The sequence below is a fragment of the Peromyscus maniculatus genome, chromosome 4, assembly GCF_049852395.1.
Source record: "Peromyscus maniculatus bairdii isolate BWxNUB_F1_BW_parent chromosome 4, HU_Pman_BW_mat_3.1, whole genome shotgun sequence".
NCBI classification, from domain to species: domain Eukaryota; kingdom Metazoa; phylum Chordata; class Mammalia; order Rodentia; family Cricetidae; genus Peromyscus; species Peromyscus maniculatus.
This window is the reverse complement of record NC_134855.1, coordinates 1,625,807-1,652,734: the sequence shown is the minus strand read 5'-3', so window position 1 is coordinate 1,652,734 and position 26,928 is coordinate 1,625,807. Positions and strand designations below refer to the sequence as shown.

General features: G+C 52.2%; 1 protein-coding gene across 7 annotated transcripts in view; it reads left to right on the top strand.

Moving 5' to 3' along the window:
- Nucleotides 1-26,928, top strand: part of Nek6 (NIMA related kinase 6) — a 73,847-nt gene that overhangs the window by 31,135 nt on the left and 15,784 nt on the right. For 3 of the 7 annotated variants that reach the window (XM_076568447.1, XM_015986185.3, XM_042274736.2), the window contains exons 2-7: nucleotides 7,833-7,951; nucleotides 15,024-15,164; nucleotides 16,615-16,677; nucleotides 18,962-19,072; nucleotides 24,197-24,305; nucleotides 25,104-25,211. In XM_076568447.1, the coding sequence (XP_076424562.1) occupies nucleotides 7,862-7,951; nucleotides 15,024-15,164; nucleotides 16,615-16,677; nucleotides 18,962-19,072; nucleotides 24,197-24,305; nucleotides 25,104-25,211 (622 nt within the window). In that variant the 5' untranslated portion in view covers nucleotides 7,833-7,861. Of the gene's footprint in view, nucleotides 1-4,114; nucleotides 4,174-7,832; nucleotides 7,952-10,613; nucleotides 10,885-15,023; nucleotides 15,165-16,614; nucleotides 16,678-18,961; nucleotides 19,073-24,196; nucleotides 24,306-25,103; nucleotides 25,212-26,928 lie in introns of those variants that run through there. The other 4 variants (XM_076568444.1, XM_076568443.1, XM_076568446.1 and 1 more) reach the window with 4 other exon arrangements.

Sequence of the window (26,928 nt, the reverse complement as noted above, 5' to 3'; positions counted from 1 at the left end):
GATCCCAAGGCTTTGGGGGCCGCTCCGCCTGCCAGTGAGAGTTTGTCTGGTCATCTCTCAGTAGGGTCCTTTTATGCCGGACCTGGGCAAGGCCTTAGTGTATGTGTGGTGGTGGTGGTGGTGGTGTGTCTCTGTGACCACTATAGTCAGGAAAATATAGATCTATGGGAGGCAAGAAGGCAGTTTAGAGCCGGGTGGTGGTGGCGCACGCCTTTAATCCCAGCATTTGGGAGGCAGGGGCAGGCAGATCTCTGTGAGTTTGAGCTACAGAGTGAGTTCCAGGATAGGCTCCAAAGCTACACAGAGAAATCCTATCTCAAAAAACCAAAAAAAAAAAAAAAAAAAGTTGGTTCAAACTTTGAGAATCTGACCCCTAGTAGTTTATTTTAGTAATATTTAAGCGAAAAAAAAATTGATGATAATTAACTCAATCCCATGTGTACAATAAAGCTTAAGATGTAACTACATCAAAAACTCTTTGTAAAGTACATGTGACATCTTCCATAAAGATGGGTTCTATAGATTGACATGCTCACAGTAAGGGTCTAGGGGAGGATCCAGTATGGTCTCATAGTACAGAGGTCAGCAGACTATTAACCATGTCTGTTCCCAGCCTTCTGGGCAGATGATGCGTCCCTGCTTTTGCAGTAACAACCCATGTGTTTAACATTCCTGGTTTCCTTGGTGCCTATCTGTGAGCACAAGGACCTCCGTGCCTCCCACAGCCTAGCAGCTTGAAGATGACACTATGGTCAGTTTCTGCTCTTGAAGACCAGCTTCAGAAGCAGATTTGATGACAGAGGAAGCTAAATGTTGATTTTAGGCAGAAATCTATGTGGAACTTTTCATACTGGGACCACCTGGCCACCCTGGGAGGTATGGATGCCCCTCCTTTCTAAGTAACTTTGAACTCAGGGAGAGGATGACACTTTGCCAAGATCCCACAACAATTTCTGAGCCCGAGGCAGGCCAGAGACCTGACCCTGGTAGCTGAGTGTGACTTTGTGAATTAAGAGATCATGGATAGATCTTCTGGGTGAATGCTGATGCATGTAGAAGTCTGGGAGGATTGAGGTGCTGTCAGAGGGCAAGGCGGCTCTGTGGTGTATCTGTGGGGTTGCCTGGGAGGATGGGCATGGAGTGAGCAGGCCAGTGCCAGTTGGGCATGGCTTGGGAACGTCTCACTCTGACCTGTGGCCTTTGCCTTGGAATCAGTGCGGACTTGTTGGGGAGGGGATATGTGGCTCAGTGAGTAAGAACACTTGCTGTGTAGGCATGAGGACCTGGGTTCAGATCCCCAGCACCACATACTAAGCTGGGCATGACTGTACATGCCCGTAACCACAGTATGAGTGGTGGGGGTCTCGGGGAGAGGGATACAGGAGGATTGCTGAGACTTGGTGGCTGCCAGCCTTGTCTCAAGGGAATGAATCAGAGTCAAGGACTCCTGAAGGCCTCCTCTGGTCTCCTCACATGTGTACACAGTCAACATGTCAGCACACACACATAACAAATCAGAAAAGAGAACCCTCCCATGGAAGGGTTAGGTCTAGGAGGGGATTTGAGGGAAGGAGACCTTGGAGGCAGAGTCAACAAGCTCACTCAGGGCTGTGAGGGAAGGCGAGGCTCTGGGTAGAGCCTGGTTCTTGCTGAGATGGGAACTCAGGAAGGGCAGTCTGAAGCTGATTTGACCATGTTGAGTGTGGCTGTGGCTGGGTCTGGAGTACCCCAGAGGGATCCTAGGCTGGCAAGAGGAAGGTAGATTTAGGTAGAGGTGCTGGGGCAGGGGCCAAGGGAGGGAATAGGAGAGGAAAGTGTGGGGAGCCCTAGGCAGCCCTGGGCATCACGCAGCTCCAGGGAGCTGGTTCCACATCTCTCAGGCCCCCCTTGGGGAGGCCTCACTGCCTGGGAAAGGGGCCCATTTACCTCAGTGTGGCCTGCACTTAGAGAAGCTGGATGTCCACTGACCATGGAGCTGCAGCATCTGAGCAGTGTGTGTGCTCTGGATGGGAGGGGTGGGAAGGGTGAGGGGACACAGGACCAGTCTAGAAACCAGACACCATCTGTGTCTTTTCCAGCTTGACAGGCTCCCAGAATTCTGGCTCTGACTGCTTCCTGTCAAGTAATAAACTAACAACATCTGCTTATCCCGAGACCAGTAAAGAAGGGGCACTGGCCTGGAGAGTGCACTGCAGCCGTAGCTGCCTGTCCGGGCTGGATCCATTCAGTCAGTCTCTTCATGCATGCATTTGTGCTCTTTTCCAAGGCAATGTGGATGGACCAGGCAGACTGAGTGTTAACTGTGCCTTTTGCCTTCTGTGTGACCTTGGGCTGTCACTCAACCCATCTGTCTTTCGTTTCCTCCTTTGCATGTGGATTCTAGCAATCACATGGAATATACATAGTGCACACCGTGTACTGTCCAGTTCTCTACCAACTGGTCCATGTGGCAGGCACTCACCAGTTGGATTTCTTTCTCATTGCTTTGAGAAGCTGGTCAAATGGTGCCCTGCCCACTTTGTGGTCTTACTTTGACAAGGCATGGTCCTTTCTGGGGCCTTAGTTTCATCATCTGCACAGTGTGGGTAATGGATGTTGGCTGATGCTGAAGCTGTACCAGACTTGACTCCATAGGTGACTAGGAGCAGGGACCTTTTATGTCTCCTTCCTGGGCCTTGGGCCTCTAGCTCTAGGCTGCACCTTGGCCAGTGATAGCCTGTGACCTCTCCAGTTAGTTATAGATTCCAGGGGGTGGCCACCAGACTAGGTTTCCATCATCAGAAGCTGGCTGGATATGTACTCTGGGCAGGGCTCTTGCCTGGGCCTTGCTGGTGTCTTGGGTCACCTTCACAGAGAGCCTCTAGGAACCGCTGGCCTCCATAAGGACTAGTGTTTGGCAGAAGATAAAGGTGGAACTTACCCCAATATAAAGACACCAGATATTGGGAGGCAAGGGCCAATATCAGGGAGAAAAACCACTTAGAACTTAGAGTCCAACCTAAAACAGCACTCAGCTACCCTGACTCCCCAGGGTTCCTGTCACATTAGCAAGGGCTTCATCCAAGGCCAGGCAGAGTGGCCACAGTTCACATTAAGGAGGACATGGGTATCTTTGTGACTTAGGGCAAATGTTTGGTCCTGACTGAGCCACAGCCCCCATGACTACTATGTGTGGAGGCAGCTACCCTTCATTACTCAGTGCGGGTTAGCAAAAATAGTGCTTACAGCAGCCAGAGCTTCTGGCACCTTCCATGTACCCAGCTCTGTTCCTAATGTACATCTATTAAAATATGCAATCCACCTAGATACTCCCAGAGGTCCATCTGATGGTTCACCCATTTCCCAGGTGTGGAAACTGAGGTGCTGGTTATAGAGAAATGAGATAGCATTTGAACTCAGCCATCCAGCTCTCCCGCAGACCCCTAGGTTGTTCCAGGTTCATCTCTGGCTGCCTGGTAGATACATGACAGCTTTTTGTTGCTCTTCACACGAAAGCCAGGATCCTAGATGAGAGGCCACATGGTATGTGCATGGCACAGCGCCTCAGAGCATAGGCGCTTGCTCACTGGAGAGGAAAGGTGGTCTGAGATGACTCAGTGAGGCCTGTGGCTCTGAGTTACATTCCACAGATTTTTGGCCCCTGGCTTGGGCTTGGCAGTCACTGCTTCATTGCGCTGCAGCTTGGCAGGAGCTGGGGGATCCTGGAATCCCCAGGGTCAGAGGGCTCAAAGACTCCCCATGTTACTCATAGCCTGCTCCTCTGGTCTGTCCCTGTACTCTCTGTCCCCTCCAGATGCCCTGTACTGCATGCTGCCTTTCTGCGTCTGACTCTGGAAGAAGCAGTTTTTATGTAGAAATGTGTGGTGTGAGGAGGTTGGGTTCCACTGGGGTATTACAGAATGCAGGTTCCTTCAAGTCCTGCCCTTTGGAGACTCCCTGGGGACAACCAAAGCCTTGGAAGGAGAACCACTGAAGTCTGGACCTGTAGCTTACTGGGCAAAGGGCTTTGAGCCTTAGTTTCCCTACCTATAAAATGAGTTTCCCAAAAGCCTTGAGGATGAATGGGAAACATGGCCCATAAAGAAGGGCCCTCTCTCTTTCCCTTCTAGATCTTTCCACCTGAAACGTTCCTCTCGTCAGGCTGGGCTGTCCTCCTGAGGAACACTGTGGCAGGTACTTCTGGGCTGTGCATGGGGCTGCACTGAGTGTCAGCACTTCACTAATGCCGGGGCTTTAATAGACGAGACAATGTGCACACTAGCTGGGTGTGACCTGGAGAGCAGTGCCCATTAGCTGCTGTTGAGGGAAAGGCCCTTTGTGGACACTGGCCCTAGGGTTACTAACCCCAAACTTGTGCTCTTACGTGGAGACAGGGCTCATTCTACAGAGTGCCACTGGAAAAGATGACAGTGTGGTGGCCTCAGAAAAAGGATGCCCCTTAGGTCCAAGTCCTAGCCTCCCTGCTCATCCATGTGACCTAGGCAAGCTTTTCAACCTCCTTGGTCCTCGGTGTCCTCATCTCAATAGGATGATTGCAGCCTCCACCTCGTGGAATGAAGTTTACAGGGGTGGAAGGGCATGTTAGGGGCCTACGCAACTGTCATCAAATTATCTGTCATTTCTGACATGGCTTGGGCCCCTTCCTCATGGTCCTGGCACCTTGAATCCACAGAGCTGTTGGAGGCCTGATCCAGGAGGCATGATCTTCCCAAACAGCAGCCAGGCTCCGCAGTGAGGTTTGCCCAGGGTCCCAGCTTGTAAGTGAAAGTACAGATTCACACACACACACACACACACACACACACACACACACACACACACACACACACACCTGTGCACCCCAAACACCTAGGGGCTGGAGCTAGGCAAGGCAGGATGAGGGAAGGGGAATTCAGAGACAGGGTCCAGACAGGCACATAGGAAGGAGAACAGATACATGAATGGCCAGGACAGGGCAGCCTGTGGGCCCATTCTGGAGCCTTCTGTGATAAAGATGGAACCTTCTCCTGAAGACAGCTCTCCAACTTTTCCCCAGAGGTACCCCTAAGGGCAGAGGACGGTGAACATGTCACCCTGAGGGATGTAGAGGGTGTTGCCTGTACCAGCTGCTAAGCCTGCGGGAGCCTCTGGCTTCATCTTCAAATTCATGCGCATTTTACATCGGGCTCACTCTCATACCCAGTTTGTTGTCACAGGCTTTCCCCCTGAGTAACAGCAGTGCCTGAGGAAGCTTCCCCACGCTTATCTGTTTATCCTGGGGCTTTTTGTACCCAGCTCCTCCACCATGTCACCCTGGGGAGGGGGATGCTGCAACAGGATGTTCAGCCAGATGGTGGGAAGATGGAAGGCTCTGAGGGCATCTGGGCCCATCTGCATCACTGTGAGGCCTATGTGGGTGGGTGCAGGGAGAGAGGCCCACCGTGATGCCACATGTACCCTCAGTCAGAGACTGCTTGTGTGTATCTCCACATGTGAGGACAAGCCACCACAAAGGTGGTTCATGTCACAGACGGAAGTCCACATGAATGTGCTGGCCAGGAATGGCTGTCTTGCTGGCAGGGGTCTGCAGTCTGCCTATGTCCCCTTGTGGCCTCACTTCTGTTGCTGAGTTTATGTGCTGTAGAGTCTGTAAAGTGCCCCGAAGAGCAGGGAGGGCTTGGGGAGAGAGCTTAGTCGGGAAAGTCCTTGCTGCACATCCACGAGAACCTGAGTTCAGTCTCTACACACATTAGAGCTGTGCGTGGCAACACGTGCTGAGCAGACAGAAAGGAGGATCCCTGGGCCTCGTGGGCCAGCTGCTGTAGCCAAATCAGTGAGCTGTAGGGTCGGTGAGAGACCGTCTCTGAGGAGGGAAGCTGTTGATGAAGACACCGCTGGCCCTCTGCCCTGTGTGTGCGTGCACCCAGATTTGTCTCCACGCACATTTGCAGCCACTCGAAGGCAAAGGACTGCCCAAGGGTGCGGGAAGGCTGGCGCGGTAGTGGGCTGGGGGTCCTTGGTGTGCCCAGGAGTCATAAACGCTCCTGGCTGGTGTGGGTCGGGGAGCGGCTTACAGCCCGACCGTTCTTACCGTAGCCGTGTGTTGGTTCCTGTCTTACTGCTGTTGAGGGATGGTGGTAGGGTTTTGTGGGAGGTCATCAGGTCATGGGGCACAGCCTCCAGGAAGGATTTTTCTCAAGAGATTAAGTTGTTATAAAAGCTCAAGTCGGACCCCCGAATGAATGACTGTCTGGCATCCTATCTGGCCTTGTGATCTACCCTTTCCACAGGAGTCCCCGCCACTATAATGTTAGCTGATCAGGCACTGGCATTAAGCCCTTGGATCTCCAAAACTGTGAGCTCAGTAAAACTTTTCTTTACAAAGTTGCCCAGACTCAGGCATTTTGGTATAGTGTCAGAAAATGGGCTACTGCAACCAGTCTCTTAGCTAGGGCCCTGCAATGTGAGGTACCCAGACACAGCAGGACTGGCCAGCTTGTGGGGTCCTGTGCTCATCACTGGAGATGTTAGGAAGGTCATCTGTGACTCATAGGAACTTCTGGCTCCCTGGAGACTAGTACAGCTGCTCAGTGGCCTGGGTCAAGACCCCTGGAGTTCAGGTTGGGATTGGAACACAAAGGGTGGGGCTGCAGATGCTGTGGGCTTTCTTCCTACCCAAGCTACACCGATGCCTCTGTATGTGCCTCGTGGGACCCCAAACCCAGGCCTGGAGCATGGGGGTATTCAAGACATACTGTGGGGTGCACGTAGACTTTCCCACACGAAAAGAGCACGCGGTTGAGTGCAGGTCATTCCCCCAGCCAGAAAGCTTCCATGCACGTCAGAGTCGGTCCTTGCCCCAGAGAGAATTGTGTGGTGGGGACACTGGAAGCTGCCTCTAGCACCAGGAGTAGAAGTAACAATGGGGACACCCAGTGACCTTTTGCTCAGGACCGGGTGTATAGTGGGAGCATTATCAGCTCAGCCCTGGACATGGGAGCTACCCACAGAACCTGGGCCCTCCAGTGTTGCCCCGTCTGCTACACTGGGGTCCAGCAGGGGTGGGGATGTGAGGTCATTCCTGAAGGTGCTGCCTGAGTCTGGCTTTGTTCTCCTGACCACTCAGACTGCCCACTTGGATTTATGCGGTGGTGTTGGGGACAGCAGAACAGACCAGTCCTTTGCTGAAAGGGTGAGGCTTCGGTATCTGGTAGTGCAGGGTTGAATCTGGGGCCTCGTGGTGGTTTGAATGAGAATGTCCCACATAGGCTCAGGTGTTTGGACCCCTGGTTCCCAGTTGGTGCTGCTGGTGTGGAGGGTGAGGTAGTGTGTCTTTGCTGGAGGAAAGACATCACTAGAGGTGGGCTTTGAAATTATTTTTTCTCACCCTACTTCCAGTTCACTCTGCTTTTCATGCTGTGGTCTCAGCTCCCTGTCTGGGCTGCCATGTTGTCTCTGGCTACGATGTCTGCTCCTACACTGTCCCTGCCATTATGGACTCTAACAATGTGAACCATAAGCTGAAATAAACTTTCTTCCTAAATTGCCTTCCGTTGTGGTGTTTTATCACAGCAACAGGAAAATAAGTACTTCAGGCCTCTGTATGGCCTTGAGTGAACAGTTCTCTTTTCCCTGCAGAGTACCTCAGTTTCCCCCCTCCAATGGACAGTCCTAGCAATTGAGGCAGTACATTATAGAGAGAAGGTATCCTGTGGAGTGTTGAGTCCCAGACTGGCCACTTGTGAATTGGTGACAGTGATCAGAGTGACAGCTGTGCCCTCAGCTTGCCCATCTATAAAATGGAACAAGTGGTCAGGAGGAGCAAGTAACCAGGCCCTTGTTTTCTGTTGCAGCCTGTGACCTTGTGAGGCGGGCATGCAGGATGGCAGGACAGCCCAGCCATGTGCCCCACGGAGGGAATCCGAACAACCTCTGCCACGCCCTGGGGCCTGTGCCCCCTCCAGACCCACAGGTAAGCCTGTTCTCTTGTCTCTCAGGCACACTGAGAGTCCCTCACCAGCCCCTCATTCCCTGTAGGAAGCTGCATAGTGTGCCCATACAGAACATCTCCTTGAATGCTTCTGGGTACCTCAAGTCCTGTGCTTAATTCAAAGATACTTGGATTCCATTAAAGAGCAGCTCCGTGTCTGCAGGTCTGCAAGGGAGGAGAGACTCATGGATGAGCAGAAAGTTCTTCTGTTCCTGGGTCATTGTCAGCCTCTGATTTGGTCTGAACTATGTTCAGCTGTGTTCAGTCTTATGGTTTAGAGGTGGTCTCTCCGTGCCTGCCTCACCCTGGCTTTAGATGTCTTGGAGGGCCCAGCTGTCTTTGGCACTGCTCTGAAGGTGCCTTTGAGTGCCAGGCACACTTGGTGCCTTTGCCCACTCTGTTTCCTGACACAGAATGCCCTTCTCAGTCTTCCTCCAAGCCACATGGCCAGATATTACTCTCTGAGGAGACGTCCTGCCCTTGGCCCACACCTGTGTGCATGCCCCCACATGGCTCTGGCCTTGGGCCATTCATTCCTACAGGGGTCTTCCCTTCCGACTAGATGGAGGACGTCTCTAGCCCCATGCACAGAGGCATTCTTTTCTTTGTGCCTTTGTGTCAGCAAAATACATCTGTGTTTCAGAATACTTCCTGTGTGTGTAGTGCACTGCCTAGGATGTGGCTGCGTGAGGCAGGCCCAGGTCAGCTCTCAGGGAGTGCACAGCCTCCAGGGATAGAAACATAAAAACACCAACAGAAAGGACCGCAGGACTCCAGAGCCCAAGCAAAACACCTGACGCAGCTGAGAGGGCCCGGTGGACGTCTGTGAGGAAGGAACAGGCTGTGATTAGAGTTTTTCTGTGTCCCATCCGGTCCCTGTGGCCCTGCAGCCGCTCAGACCCAAGTAAACACACAGAGGCTTATATTAATTAAAACGGCTTGGCCTTTAGCTCAGGCCTACCCTGACTAGCTCTTACACTTAAATCAGCCCGTTTCTGTTACTCTATATGTCGCCATGTGTTCTACGGCTTTATCTTTGTGCCATTACATGCTGCTCCCTGGACGGCGGGCTGGTGTCTCCTGACTCAGCCTTTCTCGTCCCAGAATTCTCATTGTCTTTTTATCCCACCTATACTTTCTGCCTGGCTACTGGCCAATCAGCTTTTTATTTATCAACCAATCAGAGCAACACATTCACAGCATACAGAACAGCAGGCAATGACCTAGAGGGCAGCAGGCATGGTGCCTAGGCCAGATCTTTCAGGACTCTGTGGGCAGGGCCAGCTTTTCACCCAAAGGCCAAGAACCTCCTCGTTCCTGGTGGAGGACTAAAGGGTCTACCTGTTGTGTGGATTATGCACTGCACAGACACCTGCTCAGGGAGGCAAGTGGGTGTTAAATTCATGCATGCTTGCAGTCTTCCTGTGTTGTGATCTGTGGCATAGGGCTGCGTCATCCCGAGAGAGGGTCCTATTGCAGAACCACATACACACACGCCACGGGAGCTCATGGACTGTGCGAGTGTGTACAGGAGAGGGTCCTATTGCAGAACCACACACACACACACACACACACACACACACACACACACACACGCCACGTGAGCTCATGGACTGTGCGAGTGTGTACAGACCTAGGACATCTATGCCATTTGTGCTGTGTGTTCGTTGTTGGCTGGGATGTAGTAGTCCATTTCCAGGTAGAGTCTGGGGGAGCCACTGCTCCAGAGCTGGGGCCGGGACATGATACTGATGGCTGGGCAACAGGGCCTGCTTAGGTAATGTAGCCATTTGTCACATTAAGTCGTTCACTAACAATTGAATCCCCCTTGATTAATCTCCCAGAATTAGCCAGTTGCATTTTGAGCAATTAGGGTTAATTACAGGCTCATTTGGCAGAGGAGAGAGGCCTGTAATTATTTCTCGAGCGAGGCGAGGCGAGGAGGCAGCAGGGACAGTGTCCTCGGCAGCTTGTCGCACATGTTGGTGTGGGTGATGACATAGTTAAGTGTAATTAGATGCAATCACTCAGTGTCGGCTGCTCTGGGCAGTGGCTGTCAGGCAAGGATGCCCCAGTCCCACCTGCACCTGGCCAGGCTTGAAGACTTGGGGTGCATGGCCGAGTGTGCTGTGCAAACTCCAGGCTGGGACAGGGATAGCACTGGCCAGGCACATCCTCTGTCCTCTCACAAAGTGTCTATGGTTTCGACCCCATCAGGGGAGCATGGCACTCAAGCCTCTCCCATGTCAGCATACTAAAACATTTGGAGTGGACGGTGAAGTCCTGTCCCTTTATGGCAGGAAGCATGTATCCCAGCAGGCCCTTCTTAGAACCCGGAATGAGGTTCCACCTGCTCCAAGGTTGGGTATAATGCCGGCCTCAGCTTCCTCATCTGTAGAGTGGGGACAATGATGGTACCTCCATCCTGAGACTTCTGTGGAGTCTAAATGACATGATGTGCTTTTAACTCTAGCATAGCACCCAACACCATGGCTATCAAGAAAATGCCATGTGTAGACTTTATTTTTATAATTGAAAAATTATTACAGTTTTCACAACCAAAGCTCCCACGGTTTAACCTACCCTCTGGAGGCAGAAAGGTCAGAAGCGCATAACAATCCACCTGTGGCTTTGTTACTTCCAGGCACAAAGCCAGTGGTTTACAGAAGCTGAGAAGCCATCAGTGCATGGAAGTCTGCTTGCTGTACCTGGGCCTGTGAAGTTCACATACACAGAGGAAAGCTGGGCTTTCAAATGGGATCTGGTGAATGCTGTATAGAGTTCAGAAGAGGCAACCCATGAAGAATGATGCAGATTGTGTAGAAGGGGGAAAGTTTCTTATGTGAGAAGCTCCTGCTGACATGTCTTCAGAAACCTACTTTGGGCAAGCTGAGTTCACTTCTATTTGGAGAGAGGCATGTACATACTTTGTAGGGGCCTGGGGGCAGCTGTTCATGGGTGTGTGTGTCACAGACCCAAATCTGTATGCAAACCTTCCCGAAGAACTAATGATGGAAGCACTCGAGAGGCAGAGGCAGGAGGATCTCTATGAGTTCGAGGCCAGCCTGCTCTACAGAGTGAGTTCCAGGACAGCCAGGGCTACGCAGAAAAACCCTGCCTCAAGGAAACAAAAACAAAACAAAAAAAGAAGTGATGGTGGATGGTTAAGTTTTTTTTGTGTTTTGTTTTTGTTTTTTCCGTTTTTTTGAGACAGGGTTTCTCTGTGTAGTTTTGGTGCTTGTCCTGGAACTCACTCTGTAGACCAAACTAGCCCCAAACTCAGAGTTCCGCCTGCTTCTGCCTCCCGAGTGCTGGGATTAAGGTGTGAGCCACTACTGCCCGGCCGATGGCTAAGCTTTAATGATCAAATATTAATGTCTATTGAAACCCAAGGAGCTGGGAAGTGGCCCAGTCATTAGAGGGCTTACCATGCAAGCATGATCCGAGTTCAGATGTTTAGCATCCACGTGAAAGTGGTACACTTCTGTAATCCATCACCAGGAAAGTGGGAGACATGTGGGTCTCCGGGGCTCACTGACTGTCCAGCCTCACCGAATTTGGTGAGTTCTGGCTTCAGTGAAAGACCCTGTCTCAAAAGTAAAGTGGAGAATGAGTGAAGACAGTGAACAGTGACCTCTTCTTTCCATGCGCACGCGCCTGTGCACACACAAAACTGAAGAGTGTTGGCTTTGCTTGTAAATTTAGAAAATGATTGTTTCAGATCTTTATCTGAGAACTGGCCTTTGGGGCTTGCAGCCTACTGTGGAGCCCTCTATAAACAGATAAAAAGGAGAGCACTTCATGGCTTGGGGGAGAACAGAGAAGAGGGGAGCTGGTTCTGTCCAGAGGATGACGAGGAGTTGCACAGGACAGAGAGATTATAGGCCCCAGACCTGTAGGCAGGCTAAGCTGGTTACACACACACACACACACACACACACACACACACACACACACACACACACACACCACCCCTACCTCTTCAGCCAAGAGCAGAGAACTGGTGCTTGGTCACTTGAATTGAGCCCATAGCAAAGGAGGAGCCCGTTGTGGGTTTTATAAAGATCCCTTACAGCTGAGGCCTAAGGCCCGTGGAGGTAACAGTGGAGCAGAGCCGTGCCCACCGGGAAATGCCAGCTGTCCTGGCATGGAGGTGGAGAACCTTCAGTCTTCATCTTCCAGCCTTTGCCTGCAGTGCTCTCAGCTGCCGTCTCCCCGGGGCACCAGGGTCATCCTGTGGAGGGGCTGCAGTTGGGATGTTTGTGCCTGTCAGGATGTCTCTGTGCCACAAGCAGCTCCTTAGTGCTTCCGCGTGCTGATGGTGCATGAAGCCTCTGGTCGACTTCTGAGATAGGAGGATGGCAGTGACAAATCGTGCTAGCAGTCACTGAGTTCTTCTGCCTCAGAGGAGGGAGAAGCAGCCAGTGCTCTGGGGTAGTAACAATGAAGGTTGGCTTTGGGTTTGAAATCGGCCACTCTGCTGAGCGAGGTTGGCCTTGCCCTGTCTGACAATGTGGACTCTTTGTAAATCGAGCCCTTTTATGCTACGCATATTTAAAACATTTCGCTTTATAGAAACCCAGTCCCCTATTTCCCTATACACATGGTGTCAGATGTCTTTAAAGGTGAAATTCGTTTATAGGAAATGTCATGCTGATGAAGTGTGCTTTTTAAAATCATAGAAACAGTTGCCTTAAAATTAATGATGCGTCACCAGTATGAGGGAGAAGAGGCCCGTCCAGTGTAAAGATGATTAAAATTCAGGTCAGAAGTCTGACTTAGTCAGGCTAAATTTTTTAATGAGATTTCAGAAAATTAATTGGGCGAATGCATTTTTATCCTTCTAACATGTAATTTTATGCTCCTGTTTAGGGAGTGAGCATACGGAGAAAAGGGTTTTTTCAATGGCCAAAGCATATTGTGGTTCAAACATTTTAAACTCAAATTAGCAAAGGGGTTGGAGGGAGGGAGTATTTGTGGCCTAATTTGATCTGACTTGGGAAGGAAAGCCTGGGTGTCTCTGGGTTTCTGGGTAGGATGAGTATGCTAAGGAGTCCTCTCCTATTGTTCCCGGTATGTCCTGCCTGGGCCTCAGAAAACCAGTGACATCTGGAAGGATGCAGCTGGGGACAGTTGCCATGGACCTCAGCTGTCCCCTTTACTCATACAGCAGGTCCCTCCTGCAATCTGTGGTCAGACTCTCGGAGACCGCTCCATCCTCCTCCTCCTCCTGATCCACACCATCCTCCCTCTGTGGCTCAGGCCTTCTCCTTGGGGTCACTGTGCTAGGAAGCAGTATGTGGACGATTGTTGCAGGATGAGCAGCCTGCCTCCTCATAGCCCTGGACCCTGGCTCTCTCCTCTGCGTTTGAGAGACAACTGAGGGCCACCCCAGCTCTAAGGGGCCAGGAATGACTTCCCATTGTGTCATCCCTACCAGCAGCCCTAGTGAATGGGTGTCAGGCTCAGGGTTACTCAGGTGCTCAGCACACTGGACCATGCTGAGGGTACCCTGAGTTGGGAAACGGGCCTGGCGAAGCCGGGTAACACAGTCCTGCCCAGAGGGTGAGAAGACTCTATCTACAACACCCCTACCCCGAATTAAATCAGAGTCAGGATTCTAATGCTCAAGAGCCTTTGTGTCCTGAGATGCCCCACACCTGAGCAGAGGCTGCCCCAGGAGCACCCTGCCCAGCAGTTTGCTAGCAGTCTCCTCCCCCAGTGCACTGGACACGCCCCCAGTGCACTGGACACGCCCCCAGTGCAATGGACACGCCCCCAGTGCACAGCAGTACCCAAGCTTCACTACAGCAAACTAACTGGGATGAATGGGCTGCAACAGGAAATGCAAATCTGGGTCATCCATATGCAGATGTGAACTAGAACCTCGGCCTCAGTGTGGTTTTCACCCCCAACCCCACAACTACCAACTCATGCCCACCCATTAGACTTGGGAGCCACAGCAGAATTGGGCAATGTGGCCTCTCCAGCTGGGCAGAGTGTCACTGAGGCCTTCAGCCAACTCCATCCCCTACCCTAGCGAGCAAGTAGCCTTGGTGCTCACCCTTCGCCATCCTTCACTGTACCGGGGGGATGCTGAAGCCCAAGAGAGGAGGACCTCACCCCAGGACCCCCAGCAGCACAGGCCCGGATCTGGCAAGGAATCTGCTCTACTGGCCAGGCCTAGGTCTGGAGGAAGAGTCCTTCCTTGGGCTCTCAGGAGTTCAAAGCAGCTCCCAAGTAGCACCCAGTAGGTATCTAGTGTGCTGCAGCAGCAGCAGCAGCACGTTGCCTCCTCTGCAGGTGCTTCTCCCCCCCCAAGAGCCACCTTGGTTCTTTCTAAGCGTGACTTCCGCTTGCTTCTGCAGTTGGCAAGGCAGACTCACTCCCTGGAGGAAGAGCAGAGTAGGGGCTGGCACTGCCACACCCACTGATCCTCACTTCCCAGCAGTGCGGGAGCAGTGGGTTGACAGGCATGTAGAGTGCTCCGGGAGGCTGGTCCTCTTAAGTCACCATTTGGTAGGTAGGTAGGGTACCAGCAGTTCCTAAAGTGTTTACCCAGCAGAATCATCTTCCTCCGGCTCAAGTCTGCAGGCAGGGATCTCTCCAAACCACCTTCCATGGGTGCCTCAGGATTTCAGAGTCAAGGTCAGCCCAGCATTGACCTTGCAGAGGGAAGGAGGCAGCATGAGCATGGCCTGGCAGGCCCCTCTGTTCCAAGATCTTGGCTTTCAGTGTTGGCTCTGCAGTCTCCACAAAGTCCCTTCTTTGTGTGACTTTGATGGGCACAGGCCGTCCAAAGAAGCTCGGTTGTTAGTGGCACATCTGAAGCTGGCTTTACCTCGTGGGGATCGGCTAACTGTGTCCTGCCCGTCTTTTTCTGACGCTTCTCACACACTCTACTTACCAGGCCCGTTTTTTGGGGGTGGCAAGTGAAATCCCTTCTTTGCTTAGATGGTGTTGTTTGGGTACTGAGGTCCTAGAGGCCCCAGCCTTCTAGTTCCAGACTTTCTACTTCAGCCTAACTGATCACCCACCCCCCTGTCTCCTACAGAGGCACCCCAACACCGTGTCTTTTCGCTGCTCACTGGCAGACTTCCAGATTGAGAAGAAGATTGGCCGAGGACAGTTCAGTGAGGTTTACAAGGCCACCTGCCTGCTGGACAGGAAAACAGTGGCTCTGAAGAAGGTACAGGTGAGTTCAGGGCCACAAGTCCAAGTGGCTTCACTGTGACCCTACCTCCTCGGGGACTCAAGTTTAGCCCCCTGTAAAACATAAAGGAAAAGTATGCACACATTAGGCACCTACTGTGTACAAGCATGTGCTCAGATATGGGACCTTGACAGTAGCCCTGTGGGCTGAGATTATTGTCCCATTTTTCAGATGAGGAAAACAGTAGCAACCCACTAACTCGCTAGGCCAGAGGGAGCTTAGGGGAAAGCAAGGTACCCCTGCCCACCTGGGCTCTGGCTCTAAGAGTCCAGCCTGCTCTCTATGACTCTTCTAAATGGAGGGGAGGGATACAGCAGCAAGGTCGGGCAGGGAGGCACACGGCACGTGCCTGGAATCCTCCCCACAGGCCGCCATGTTCTGCTGGTTCTCCTGCAGAGAGAGTAAGGTGAGCACCTGTGGGCCAAGAGTCCCTGGACAGGGAGGGCTGCTCAGCCAGGCATCTGTTGTTCAAATCTTAGATGGTTTTTTAATAAAAAAAAAAACAAACCCAAAGCCAGATATTGGGGTTAAAGCTGAAAGCTCAGAGAAGCAGAGCAAGCCACAGCCACCACCTCACCAACTCCATGAATCCTTAGACTGAAAGTCTCTCGAGTCTTCACCCGAAAGGGTCTCAGCTGAACTGCCTTATTTCCTGTTTCCTCACGCCTTATACACCTTTCTCTGCCCTGCTGTCACTTCCTGGGATTAAAGGCGTGTGTGTGCTTCCCAGTACTGGGATTAAAGGTGTGTGCCACCACAGGGCCGGGCTCTGTTTCCAGTGTGGCCTTGAACTCACAGTGATAGGATTAAGGGTGTGTGCCACCACTGTCTGGCCTCTATGTCTAATCTAGTGGCTGGCTCTATCCTCTGATCCTCAGGCAAGTTTATTAGGTTACACAAGGTATCACCACTGGCATCCATGGGAGAGGATGGGAAGACACCAGCTGCATAGTATCAGCATTGACCTGTGACCCTCACATTTTCTCCAGGGCACTGGAGCATCAGGCTTCTGCAGTGAGAAACTGTCTGCTTTTTCCTTTCCAGAGGGCATTCTGGGCCATCTTACTTCTTTTGCATAATGGCTGCTGGGCTGGGACACGGGCAGTGGCTGCCTTTGGTCTGTTCCTGCAAGTCTTATGCTTCAGGTCCCTTCTGAAGGAGCACTGATGACAGACCACTTTACCAGGGTGTGACCTCAGCAAGGCTCAGATTCTGTGGTCCTCAGTCCCTGCTCTGTGAGTTGGATACAGTGACTCTTGCCGTGTAGGAGGCATCATGGGACAGAAGTGAACCTGATAACATGGCCTCTGACCCCTGCTGTTGCTGAGTCAGGACTGGTTCTCCTTGGCAAGGAGCAAGGTGAGCAGGGGGTTGAATCCTGGCCGTTGGCACTGGTCTGAACTGTTCCATTTCTGCTTTCTTCTTGCCCTAGATCTTTGAGATGATGGATGCCAAAGCCAGGCAGGACTGTGTCAAGGAAATTGGTCTCCTAAAGGTGAGTGGCCTGGGTCAGGCCAATCTCGGTTGGGCCAGCTCTCCAGGTTTCTGTAGGTCAAACACCCTGGGCCCATCAGGACAACACACATGAGGCATCAGGTGTGTTTGCGGTTGCCCCGCCTCCTTCCCAGTGGTCTCCATGTTGATTTCTCCAGAGCTATAGATAGAACTTTCCAGACTAGACTTGGGCACCAGGCAGGAAGCTGGGAGAGGAGGAAAGCCTTGGTTACAGTCCTGATGTCTTCCTTTCCAAGCTGTGTGACCTTTCACAAGTGACCTAACCTCCATGAGCCTCTGTTTGCCCATCTTCTAAATGGCAGGATTGAGAGGATTGTGTAAATGAAACGACCCGGGCTGGGAGACAGCTCAGTTGGTAGAATGATGGCCTTGTAAGCATGAAGATCTGACTTTAATCCCCAGAACCCATTTGTTGTTGTTGTTTGTTTTTGAGACTGGATTTCTTACCTGGCTGTCCTAGAACTCACTGTGTAGACCATGCTGGCCTTGAACTCACGGAGATCCATCTGTGTCTGCCTCAAGAGTGCTGTAATCAAATGCATGTGCTACCATGCCAGACCTCCATATTTGTTTGGTTGTTTCTAAAAAAGCCAAGCAAGGTATTGTGTGCTCTAGCCCCAGCTAGAGGAAGTGTAGTCACTAGAGTCTCTGGGGCTCACTGGCCAGCTAACCCAGCTTACCTCACAAGCTAGCGATCAGTAAGAGATCCTGTCTCAAAAAACAAGGTGCGGCCAGCAAAGATAGTTCAGTGAGTAAAGCACCTGGCCATGCAAGGTACCTGAGTTAGTCCCCAGAGCCCACATAAAGATGGGAGAGCTGATTCACGAGACCGTCCTCCAGCCTCTACACAGGCACGATGGCATGCATACACTCACACACACACACACACACACACACACACACACACACACACACACACAATAATAATGAATAAAACTTGTAACGTTCTCTGATGGCCATGGAAGCTGGTGTTAGCTCTCAATAACCTTCTCAAAATACCCACAAAACAGTTCAGTAGATAGAGGAGAGTTTGAACGAGGTGCCAGGGAAGCTGGACCTGCCAATGAGAAAGAGTGAGTGGTAACCCCTGCCTCACACCACACACATATGGTTGTGAATGGATTAGTCTGAAAACAAAATGGAAGACTAAACTGAGAAACATTTCTGTAGTCTGTGTGCAGATTTGAAAGTTAAAGCTGTGCCAGGTGTGATGTCATCCAGCTCTAATTCCAACATGGAGGAAGCTAAGGCAGAATAATATCCAGGAGTTAAAGGCCAGCCTGGGCTACATAGTGAATACCAGGCCATCCTGGGCTGATGTCCAGAATGAAATCCCCAAAGAATGAACACAAGCTAAGGCTATAATCAAAAGTTTATAGGAAAAAACTGCAGGGACATGTCGTAGCTAGAGCACACAAAGGTGTCCCTGAATACCAAGGGCATTAGCCACAAACGAAGGCCGGAATCATCTATGCCCATCACAACCACCATACAGAGATGAAAGTGAAGTCACAGATGGGAGACACCACCTCACTGACAAAGGTCTTAGGCATATCTATGCTGACAGATCAATACTGATAAGTAAATAACCCAGGGTCTAATTGGTCTGCCTGGTTCAGTGTTTCAGAGCTCCAGGGCATCCAGGTCCCTGCCCCCACCTTTCCCCATGTGCCCACTCCACTAGGCTCCCAGCACCCTCTGCCTTGCTGTCTCATCAGCCACTCTGTCCTCTGTTCAACCCTCCTACCACAGGGCCTTTGCACAAGCCATATCCACCCAGACCCCTGGCCTCAGTAATTCTCATTAGTCCTGAGAAAGCAGCCTTTCCTGCTGGCCCAGGCTAGCTGGGCTCAAACTTGTGGAGCCTTTAGAAAGCATGCTGGCAGTTAGACCCTGGCTGTCTGCTGATAGATGAGCAGTGCCAACCAGAGTCCTCTACCCAGTGGCCGTGTAGGTATGTCACCACCAGGGTCCTCTCTGTGAGGCAGAGCTGATTTTTACCACCCTGGCCTCATTCACTTGCTCAGCATACTGGAACTCACACTGAGAGAGTCTGTCAGGGGTGCCTGGGCTCGGAAGGATTCTTAGGTTTCCAAGGGATGGCTGAGACATTGAGAAAGAATACAAGAACAGAAGGAATGTTTCTGTGAACCCATGAGCTGAGCTGCACTGGAGAGGTATTGGGGGTATGTGTGTAGGGCAGGCACTGGGGCCGTGCAATGCATCACTGGTGTGACCCCCGACCCCCCCCCTTTCTGGTGCAGCAACTGAACCATCCGAACATCATCAAGTATCTGGACTCATTCATCGAAGACAATGAGCTGAACATTGTGCTGGAGTTGGCCGATGCAGGCGACCTCTCACAGATGATCAAGGTCAGGGCAGCCTCCTTTCAACCTGAATGGCACTCCTCCATGTCCCAGTGACAGCCTGGGCCCGACTCTGACCTCAGCACTTATGTGGGGTACCCTTGTCTTCCTGTCAGGCTCAGGTGGGGGCGGGGCACACAAAGCAAGGCAGAGTCATGCCTAGACAGGATGGTGACTGGGTAAGGGCTATGGTAACACAGAAGGGACTCTTTGGATCACTCACACTGCTCTAGCCCAGAGCATATGGGGACGCTTTTCTCTACAGAAGGAACAGGAACAGAGAGTCAACACCTCCAAAGGTCAGACTCTAGTGAAACACCATGACCAAAGCGACTTCAGGAAGAAAGAGTTTATTTGGCTTATACTTCCACATCAAAGGCAGTCAGAGCAGGAACTCAAGCAGGGCAGGAACCTGGAGGCAGGAGCTGATGCAGAGGCCATGGAGGGTGCTGCTCACTGGCTTGCTCCCCATGGCTTGCTCAGCCTGCTTTCTTATAGAACCCAGGACCACTTGCCAGAGGATAGCAACACCATGCACGTGGCTGGGCCCTCCCACATCAACCACTAATTAAGAAAATGCCCTGCAGGTTTGCCTACAGCCTGATTTTATGGAGGCATTTCTTAACTGAGGCTTCTTCCTCTCAGATAACTATAGATTGTATCAAGTTGCCATAAAACTAGCCAGCACAATTCCCGTATCAACTTGACACACAAGCACATTACTGTTGAGCTTTCCTTTTTGTTCTTGATCACACACTAACATCAACATCACAATATAAAATAGCTTACAAATTTAAAAAGTCCTACAGTCTTTACAAATTCAAATGTTTTAAAATCCAGTCTCTTTAAAAAGTCCAAGTCTCTTTAAATGTTCAAAGTCTTTCAGCTGTGGAGGCCTATAAAATAAAAAATAAGTTAAATATCTCCTTACTTTACGGGGGAAGAAGGGGGCACAGTAACAATGTGAACAAAGCAAAACCAAACTCCCCAAGAGTGTAAATAGCACAATGTCTAATGTCTGGGATCCACTTGTGATCTTCTGGGCTCTTCCAAAGGGCGTGGGTTACTTCTCCAGCTCTGTCCTCTGCAGCATGCGCAGCTTGTCTTCTAAGCTCGGGCAGGCTGCACCCCACTGCTGCTGCTGTTCTTGGTGTCATCTCAGGGTGCTGGGGTCTAAAATGCTAGGATCTTCTGCTGCAAGTGGGCTGCACTTTCACCAGTAACCTCTCCATGGTGCCAAACCTCAGCTGCTCTGCATGTCCCCTGCATTTCCTCAACCCCCACCCCCGGGTGATTCTTACACCACCAAGTTCAGCTGCCAGCACAAGGTACAACCTTGACCGCCTCTGAACACAGCTCCTGTGTGCTGACTCAGGAAACACGTCCCAGAAGATTTCATCTCAGTAATGCTGGTCTCTTCTGTCACCACTAAGTTCTCAGCTCCAGCCGACCAGCATCAATTAGTCCAGCAAAGCAGAGGTTTCACTTTAGTGGTTCGGTCTCTTGTTAATCATAGCCAATTTTTCAGCTCCAGAAGAGAACCACAGATTCTTAATTGAAAATGTGCAGTGGTCTCATAGAATCTTTAAGTGACATGTCCTATGGCTCCAGCTGCCACATAGGGGAAACTGAGGCCCAGGAAGGTTGTCTTGTCTGAAAACACTATGTAGGAACTCAGACTATGTACCTGGCCTGGAACTGGTCAGAGGTCATTGTCTCCACAATCCAGCCTCTGGACAGGTATATTCATTACCATGGAGTGAGGATTCCATGCCTGGTCTGTGAGAGGCTGAGCAACAGTGAGCCTGGAAAGCTCGGTGCCATGTTCTCTGATCTCTTGTCCCCCTCCCAGGACTCAGGAGTGGAACTGCTATGGGCTTGGTTTCAGGGACTTGGCAGCTCCATCGAGAGTGCCACCATCAGTCATAGACAGCAAGCTCAGAGATGTTTAGTCTCCAGCCAGAGGCAACACAACCTGTCAGTGAAAAGCCCTAATCCATGGCCTCTGGTCCTTGCTTCTCCCTTGAGGCCCTCATGTCCCTGCTGGTATGGGTCTCTATTGGTGGCCCCCCTCACCTGCCTTCCCTGAACCTATCTGTTCTGAGTGAAGCCAGGCCATGCGCAGGCCCCACACTGGGCTCCCACTGTGTTTGGATATGGGCTGACATGAGTTCTGTCTTTCCAGCAGGCACTAGGGACTGAGCAATTGTTTGTCAGTTGCTCTCCGGAAATTTGGCCCCTAGGAATATGGTGTCGTTGAGAAGTGGCATTACTGAGCCGTTATCACCTGCTTTTATATTTCCGTTGACATATTAATGCATTTGCAGGGTGTTAATCTCCACGCAGATCCCTGGTGGGAGCAGACGTGATACATCATGTCTTAGGCCCCTTTACTTGTTTCTCGCTCACTGCGTGCAACTCTCCACCATCTTGCCATGTGCCAGACCCCACCAAGACCTCAGGGTTCCGCCATTGCTGGTGGTGCCCCCAGGAGCTTGAGTTCTACCAGAGAGGCAAGCTCTAGAGTGAGCCAAGGTAGGGTCTGTGAAATCAGGGGGGCTTCCTGGAGGAGGTGGTCCCTGAGCTGATGGGGAATACAGAAGTGGAAGAGCTGGATAAGCACTCCAGAGGGTGAAATGCACCAGATGAGGAGGTGACCGTGGGGTCAGGTCATGCTGAGTTTCTCAATTCAGGCTCAGGATTGGGGACTGCTGAGTTCAAAGGAGCTTCCTTATGTTTGGAAGACTGGGTGGCAAGCAGAGGGGTGAATGGGGATGGAGCAGAGAACCGGAGTCCCTCCTTATCCCCTACATACACTGTAGCCCATGGACCTCAGATTCCCCTGCGGTCTCTCAATCTGTGGAAAGGAGGCAGATGCATTTGGCCGGGGTCGGGGGTGGGTGCTAGGCATATGCTCCCCTCCCTGAGCTCTAGTGTCTACCCTTTCCTGGTGACCTTTTAGGAGAGGATTCTGGGAAAGTGCTGTAGGCCAGGGCAACTCCTTCAAACTAAAGGAAATGGACTGGGTAGCCACCCTGCTGGCCTCTTTCTATGTGTCCTAGGCTCCACAAAGAACTGACTTTGGGTAGTGTGGAGGCCATCCCTACCCCGGCCTTCCTCCCTAGTGAATGTCTTTCCTCCCTGCCTGCATCAGCTGACTGCACAGGCCTCCTCACGGGCAGGGCCAGGGCTGTAGCAGCTCCAGCCAGCAGGGGAATTGGGGCAGTGCATAGTTGGACACACTTGGGATGACTTAGCAGGCACCTACGCCCAGTTTCCTCATGCCCAGCACACTGCTGGGTATGATCTGTTGCCACACCCCTTCCCACTCAGACTCCTCTAGGTATCCAGGGGAACCCGGCCTTTGCAGCCAACCCCAAGCCTGGGTCCTACCACAGTGTTCCCACTAGCCTTAGTTAGAGGTCACTGGTCAGCAGGGCCTACGTCCTGAGGGCTTGCAGCCTCAGGGGCCAGTGAACCACAGTGCTGGTGTTATTTACAGGGCTGGTGAAACCCAGAGCCTTCACTGTCTGAAACCCACCAGAGACTCTGCGCTTTCCTACTAAATGTCAGCTGGCACTTATAGAATGTGACATTTAGAAAATCACTACTCTCGACTGCACATGTCCCCACGTAAACACTATAATGAGGACCAAATAACATTATGGTGTAAATAACAGCCCGCCCAGCCTGCCGCAGAAGCCTGGGGGTGGCCCAAAGCAGAGGTCTTCTGGGAGACCGGGACAGCTCGCCCTCCAGCTCCTCCTAGAAGGGCCTCAGGAGAGCCTCAAGGGGTTCAGCTTCCAGGCCAGAAGCTGTCATGGCCCTTTATCTGAAGGTGCCCAGCTCTGGATCCCAGCTCACTGCACCTGCTGCTTAGTCTCCCTGGGCATGGTCCCCGTCCCAGGTCCCCACCGTCATTAGGTGTGATGAGGAGCTCAGTAGGCCTAACTGACCTCCACTTTGTACCCTCAGTGCCGTCATGCTTCATGAGGGCCCAGCTGCATGGCCTGTGCACACCAGCCTTCCCTCCACTTCCCGTCCCTCGCCAGGTGGGGCAGGCATCCTGGTAGTTCCTGGCTTCCCACACCAGAGTATATACTCGATGAAGGCCAGTGCTGCTGTTTGCCACTAGAATAACAGCTTGGTAACCAGGAAACTGGGGTGTCAGTCATTGCCCTGCACCCTAGCATAGGCCTGGTGCCCAGGAGCTCATGCACCCCAACACACAGCTGTTACCTCAGCAATGTGTTCCTGCATTGTCTTTCCAGAACCTTCTGTTTCAGTTCTCTCAGTGCAGCCTGGGGGAGTTGTTTCTTTTTTCCTGGAGGATTGAATGTGATTTACTAGGTCCTGGCTAATCTTATGTCAACTTGACATAGGCTCGAGTCATCTGAGAAGAGGGAGCCTCAATTGAGAAAAAGCCTCCATAAGATCTGGCTGTGGGCAGGCGGGCCTGTAGGGCATTTTCTTAGTGACTGATAGAGGAGGGCCCAGCCATTGTAGGTGAGACCACCCCTAGGCTGGTGATACTGGGTTCTCTAAGCAAGCAGGCTGAGCAAGCCATGAAGAGGAAGCCAGTAAACAGGACCCCTCCACAGTCTCTGCATCAGCTCCAAGTTCCTGCCCTGTGAGTTCCTGTTCTGACTTCCTTCCATGATAGACTATAGTGTGGTAGTAGTAGATGAAATAAGCCCTTTCCTCTCCAGTTGCTTTGGTCATGGTGTTTCATCACAGCAGTAGATACCCTAAGACACTAGGCCAGGAGGCAGATTAATGCCTGCTGAAACCAAAGGGCTGCTTGAAAAAGATATGCCTGTCTCCCCAAGGTTTCTATGCCTTTAACAATCACATGACACTGGGACTAGCTGGTGAGGACGTGGGGGCAGCAATGGCTAACTCTCAGGCCTGGCGTGGATGCCTTCCTCCCACACCAGGCCAGGGCTGAGGGTGAGTGTCCCTTCCCCAGGATCCCTCTGGGCCAGGCTCTGACCTCACAGTGCAGAGTTCATGGGGCTGAAGAGAGGTGTGGACGCAGCATCTGGCCCGCCTTGTTTGCTCAGCCCCCACCACTGTGTCACCCCTCCTGGAAGCATGCTCACCCAGGCCTATCTGTCTGTCCCCCTACAGTACTTCAAGAAGCAGAAGCGGCTTATTCCTGAGAGGACCGTGTGGAAATACTTTGTGCAGCTGTGCAGCGCTGTGGAGCACATGCATTCCCGACGTGTGATGCACCGAGGTACGTGCCCCATGGGGCCAGGGACCCCAGCCCTGAGATCTCCAAGTGCCAGGAGATACCCTGAGAATGAGTTAGACTGTATAATGTTCCCCACCCAGGCTGTCCAACAGCTGCATTCACATCTGTTCCATGTTAGGAAGCACCTGTGAGGGCAAGGGAATCACCCGATGCCAGTAGTTATCATATAAGCTTCAGGGGACGGGCCACCTCAGCACTTGTCTCCAGTTGTCCCAGACATGGCCAATTCTGGTACTGAGGCCAGTTTTGCACAGAGAAAGGAAGTTCCCTGTGGGCTTTGACACCTTGGTAGGAGTTGGCTGAACAAACTACACCCTATCCCACACCAGGAAGTGAGGTGAGAGGCACTCTGAGGTGTGAAGCCTGCTGGGAAGGTGTCAAAACTGATGTCTCCATTTGTCCCTTCACCTGTTCAGTTGGTGCCCCTAGGTGACATGCTGCCTGGTGATTGTCAGGGAGTGTCTGCTGTACAGTTGCCAGTCTTCTGGCATGGGGTGGCTGCTGTACAAAAGGAGACAGTAGTGTAGAGATCTCTGCTCCCCATTCATGTCAGCCTGGGAAGACGAAGGAGATAGACCCATGTTACAGGTGAAGAGGAGGAGGCCTGGGGAGCAACTGTCCCAGGTCCCTCTGGGTGGCAAGCAGAGCTGCAGAGAAGCCCGAGAAAGGGACCTGCCTATGGACTTTGATGCTTCAGCGGGAGTTGGTTTTCCCTGAGTGAGGGCCTTCGTGGTCACTCCCAGACCTCTCCCACACCAACCCCGTGTCCTCACCCTGCAGACATCAAGCCCGCCAACGTGTTCATCACAGCTACGGGCATTGTGAAGCTTGGCGACCTCGGCCTGGGCCGCTTCTTCAGCTCGGAGACCACTGCAGCCCACTCACTAGGTAAGGGGCCTGTGTTCCCCGCAGCCCCTGTAGGCCTGGGTGACCTGGCAGGAAGGGCAGACGTTCTCCTGGAAGCATTTGCGCAGTGTGGGGAATATGTTTGAGCCCCTAGAGTTCACTCTTGCTTTGGTATAGATCCAGAGTAGAGGAAACTGAGGCCCAGATAGGCCACTGGGGGTCTCCCTGTGCCCTAGGGCACCTCTTGAGTACTTCTTGGAAGGCCAACAGACCCTGTCATACAGAGTAGGTTGCTTCTGCCTGCTTTGTGGTCCTCTTGCTGTGCTCTTGTTAGCCCTGTGGCCTGCTCCCCAGGTGGGCCTGCTTGTAAGACTGTGAAGTCAGTCTTGGGGTCTGGGACTGGACGGCTGGACTGTAGAGGAAGAGCAACTGGGAAGGCCAGGTAGGACCTATATCCAATTGGGGGAACCGTGCCTGAGCTTGGGTGGTTGGGTATGGGTACAGGCCTTGATGCCCCTGTTGGGGGTGTGGAGAGGGTGGCTGCTGAGGGACAGGAAGAGGGAAGAGACTCAGTCAGATGAGCTTCTGGTTAGGCATGCATGTGTGTCAGAGCAAGAAGCTTGAGGGACGAAATGGAGCCTCTTCCCTTTAATTAGCTTATGGAGCCAGCGTTGCTAGTGGGGCACAGAGACAGTGTCCTGTGTTGTTAGCCCAGGTGCAGCAGGGTGTCATCAGGAACCCACGAGAGTCAGTTCCCAGCATCTCGCGGGCATCACTAGGGGAGGCAGTTGGGACAAGGGCCAGCATGTCTGGTCTGTGACCACCTCCCAGAAAAACCTCTAGTTCTACTCAGTCCCATCTACTCTGCAGCTCCAGTCCCCCACACCTGGGCACCTGCAGCCAGCCACATGTAACAGCAGCTTCTGGTGGCAGCACAGCGCTCTGGGGGAAACTTCCCTCTGGAAACTGTCGCTGATCATTTGGGCCATGATGGCTGAGACCCAAGGCATGCACTTGTGAGAAATGAGCCAGCTTGCAGGAGTGTCATGAGGGTGGGCCTCCACCTTACCCAGGAATACCTGGACTAGCCTCACCTTTGATTCCCTTGGTTCTCTGCCCCCAAGGAAAGGCTGTGTAGGGGTTGTCCCCAAGGACCTGAGGACACTGTTGTCCCCAAGGACCTGAGGACACTGTTACACTCCACTGGCCTTCAGAGGCCACAGGATCTAGAAACTGGAATTCAGGGAGTTGATTTCAAGGTCACGTGGTATCCCCCAGAGCTGAGACTGCAGTGCTAGCCTGCAGTCCTGCTCAGTGCCTACTTCTTCCACAAGGTCAGGGCCAGGGGATCCATCAGGGATCCCCCAGCTACTGATTCCGTGACTGGAAGGAAGCCTCACCTGTTTACTGAGTTCGGATGCCTTTTCTTTGTTGTGTGGGCGACAGAACCCAGGGTCTCCCACATGCTAGGCAAGTAAGTGTTTGATAACATACATACCTCAACCCCTTTGGCTTGAGAGTTTGGAAAAGGTCGGGACGCAGAGGGAAACAGTAAGCGAAGAGCAGAGGCGGTGCCTCCCAGGCCTGCCAGTCAGGCCCAAGCCCCACTCTGTCCTGTCTTGGAGAAGATGGCTGCAATGACTAGTCAGAGCTGGTTAGGATCGCCTTGTTAGGGATGGCAGAGCCCTGGCTGCTCCGACAGTGTGATTTTATCCGCTCGGACTGCTACACTTATTACATTAATGAGGAGGAACTGGGA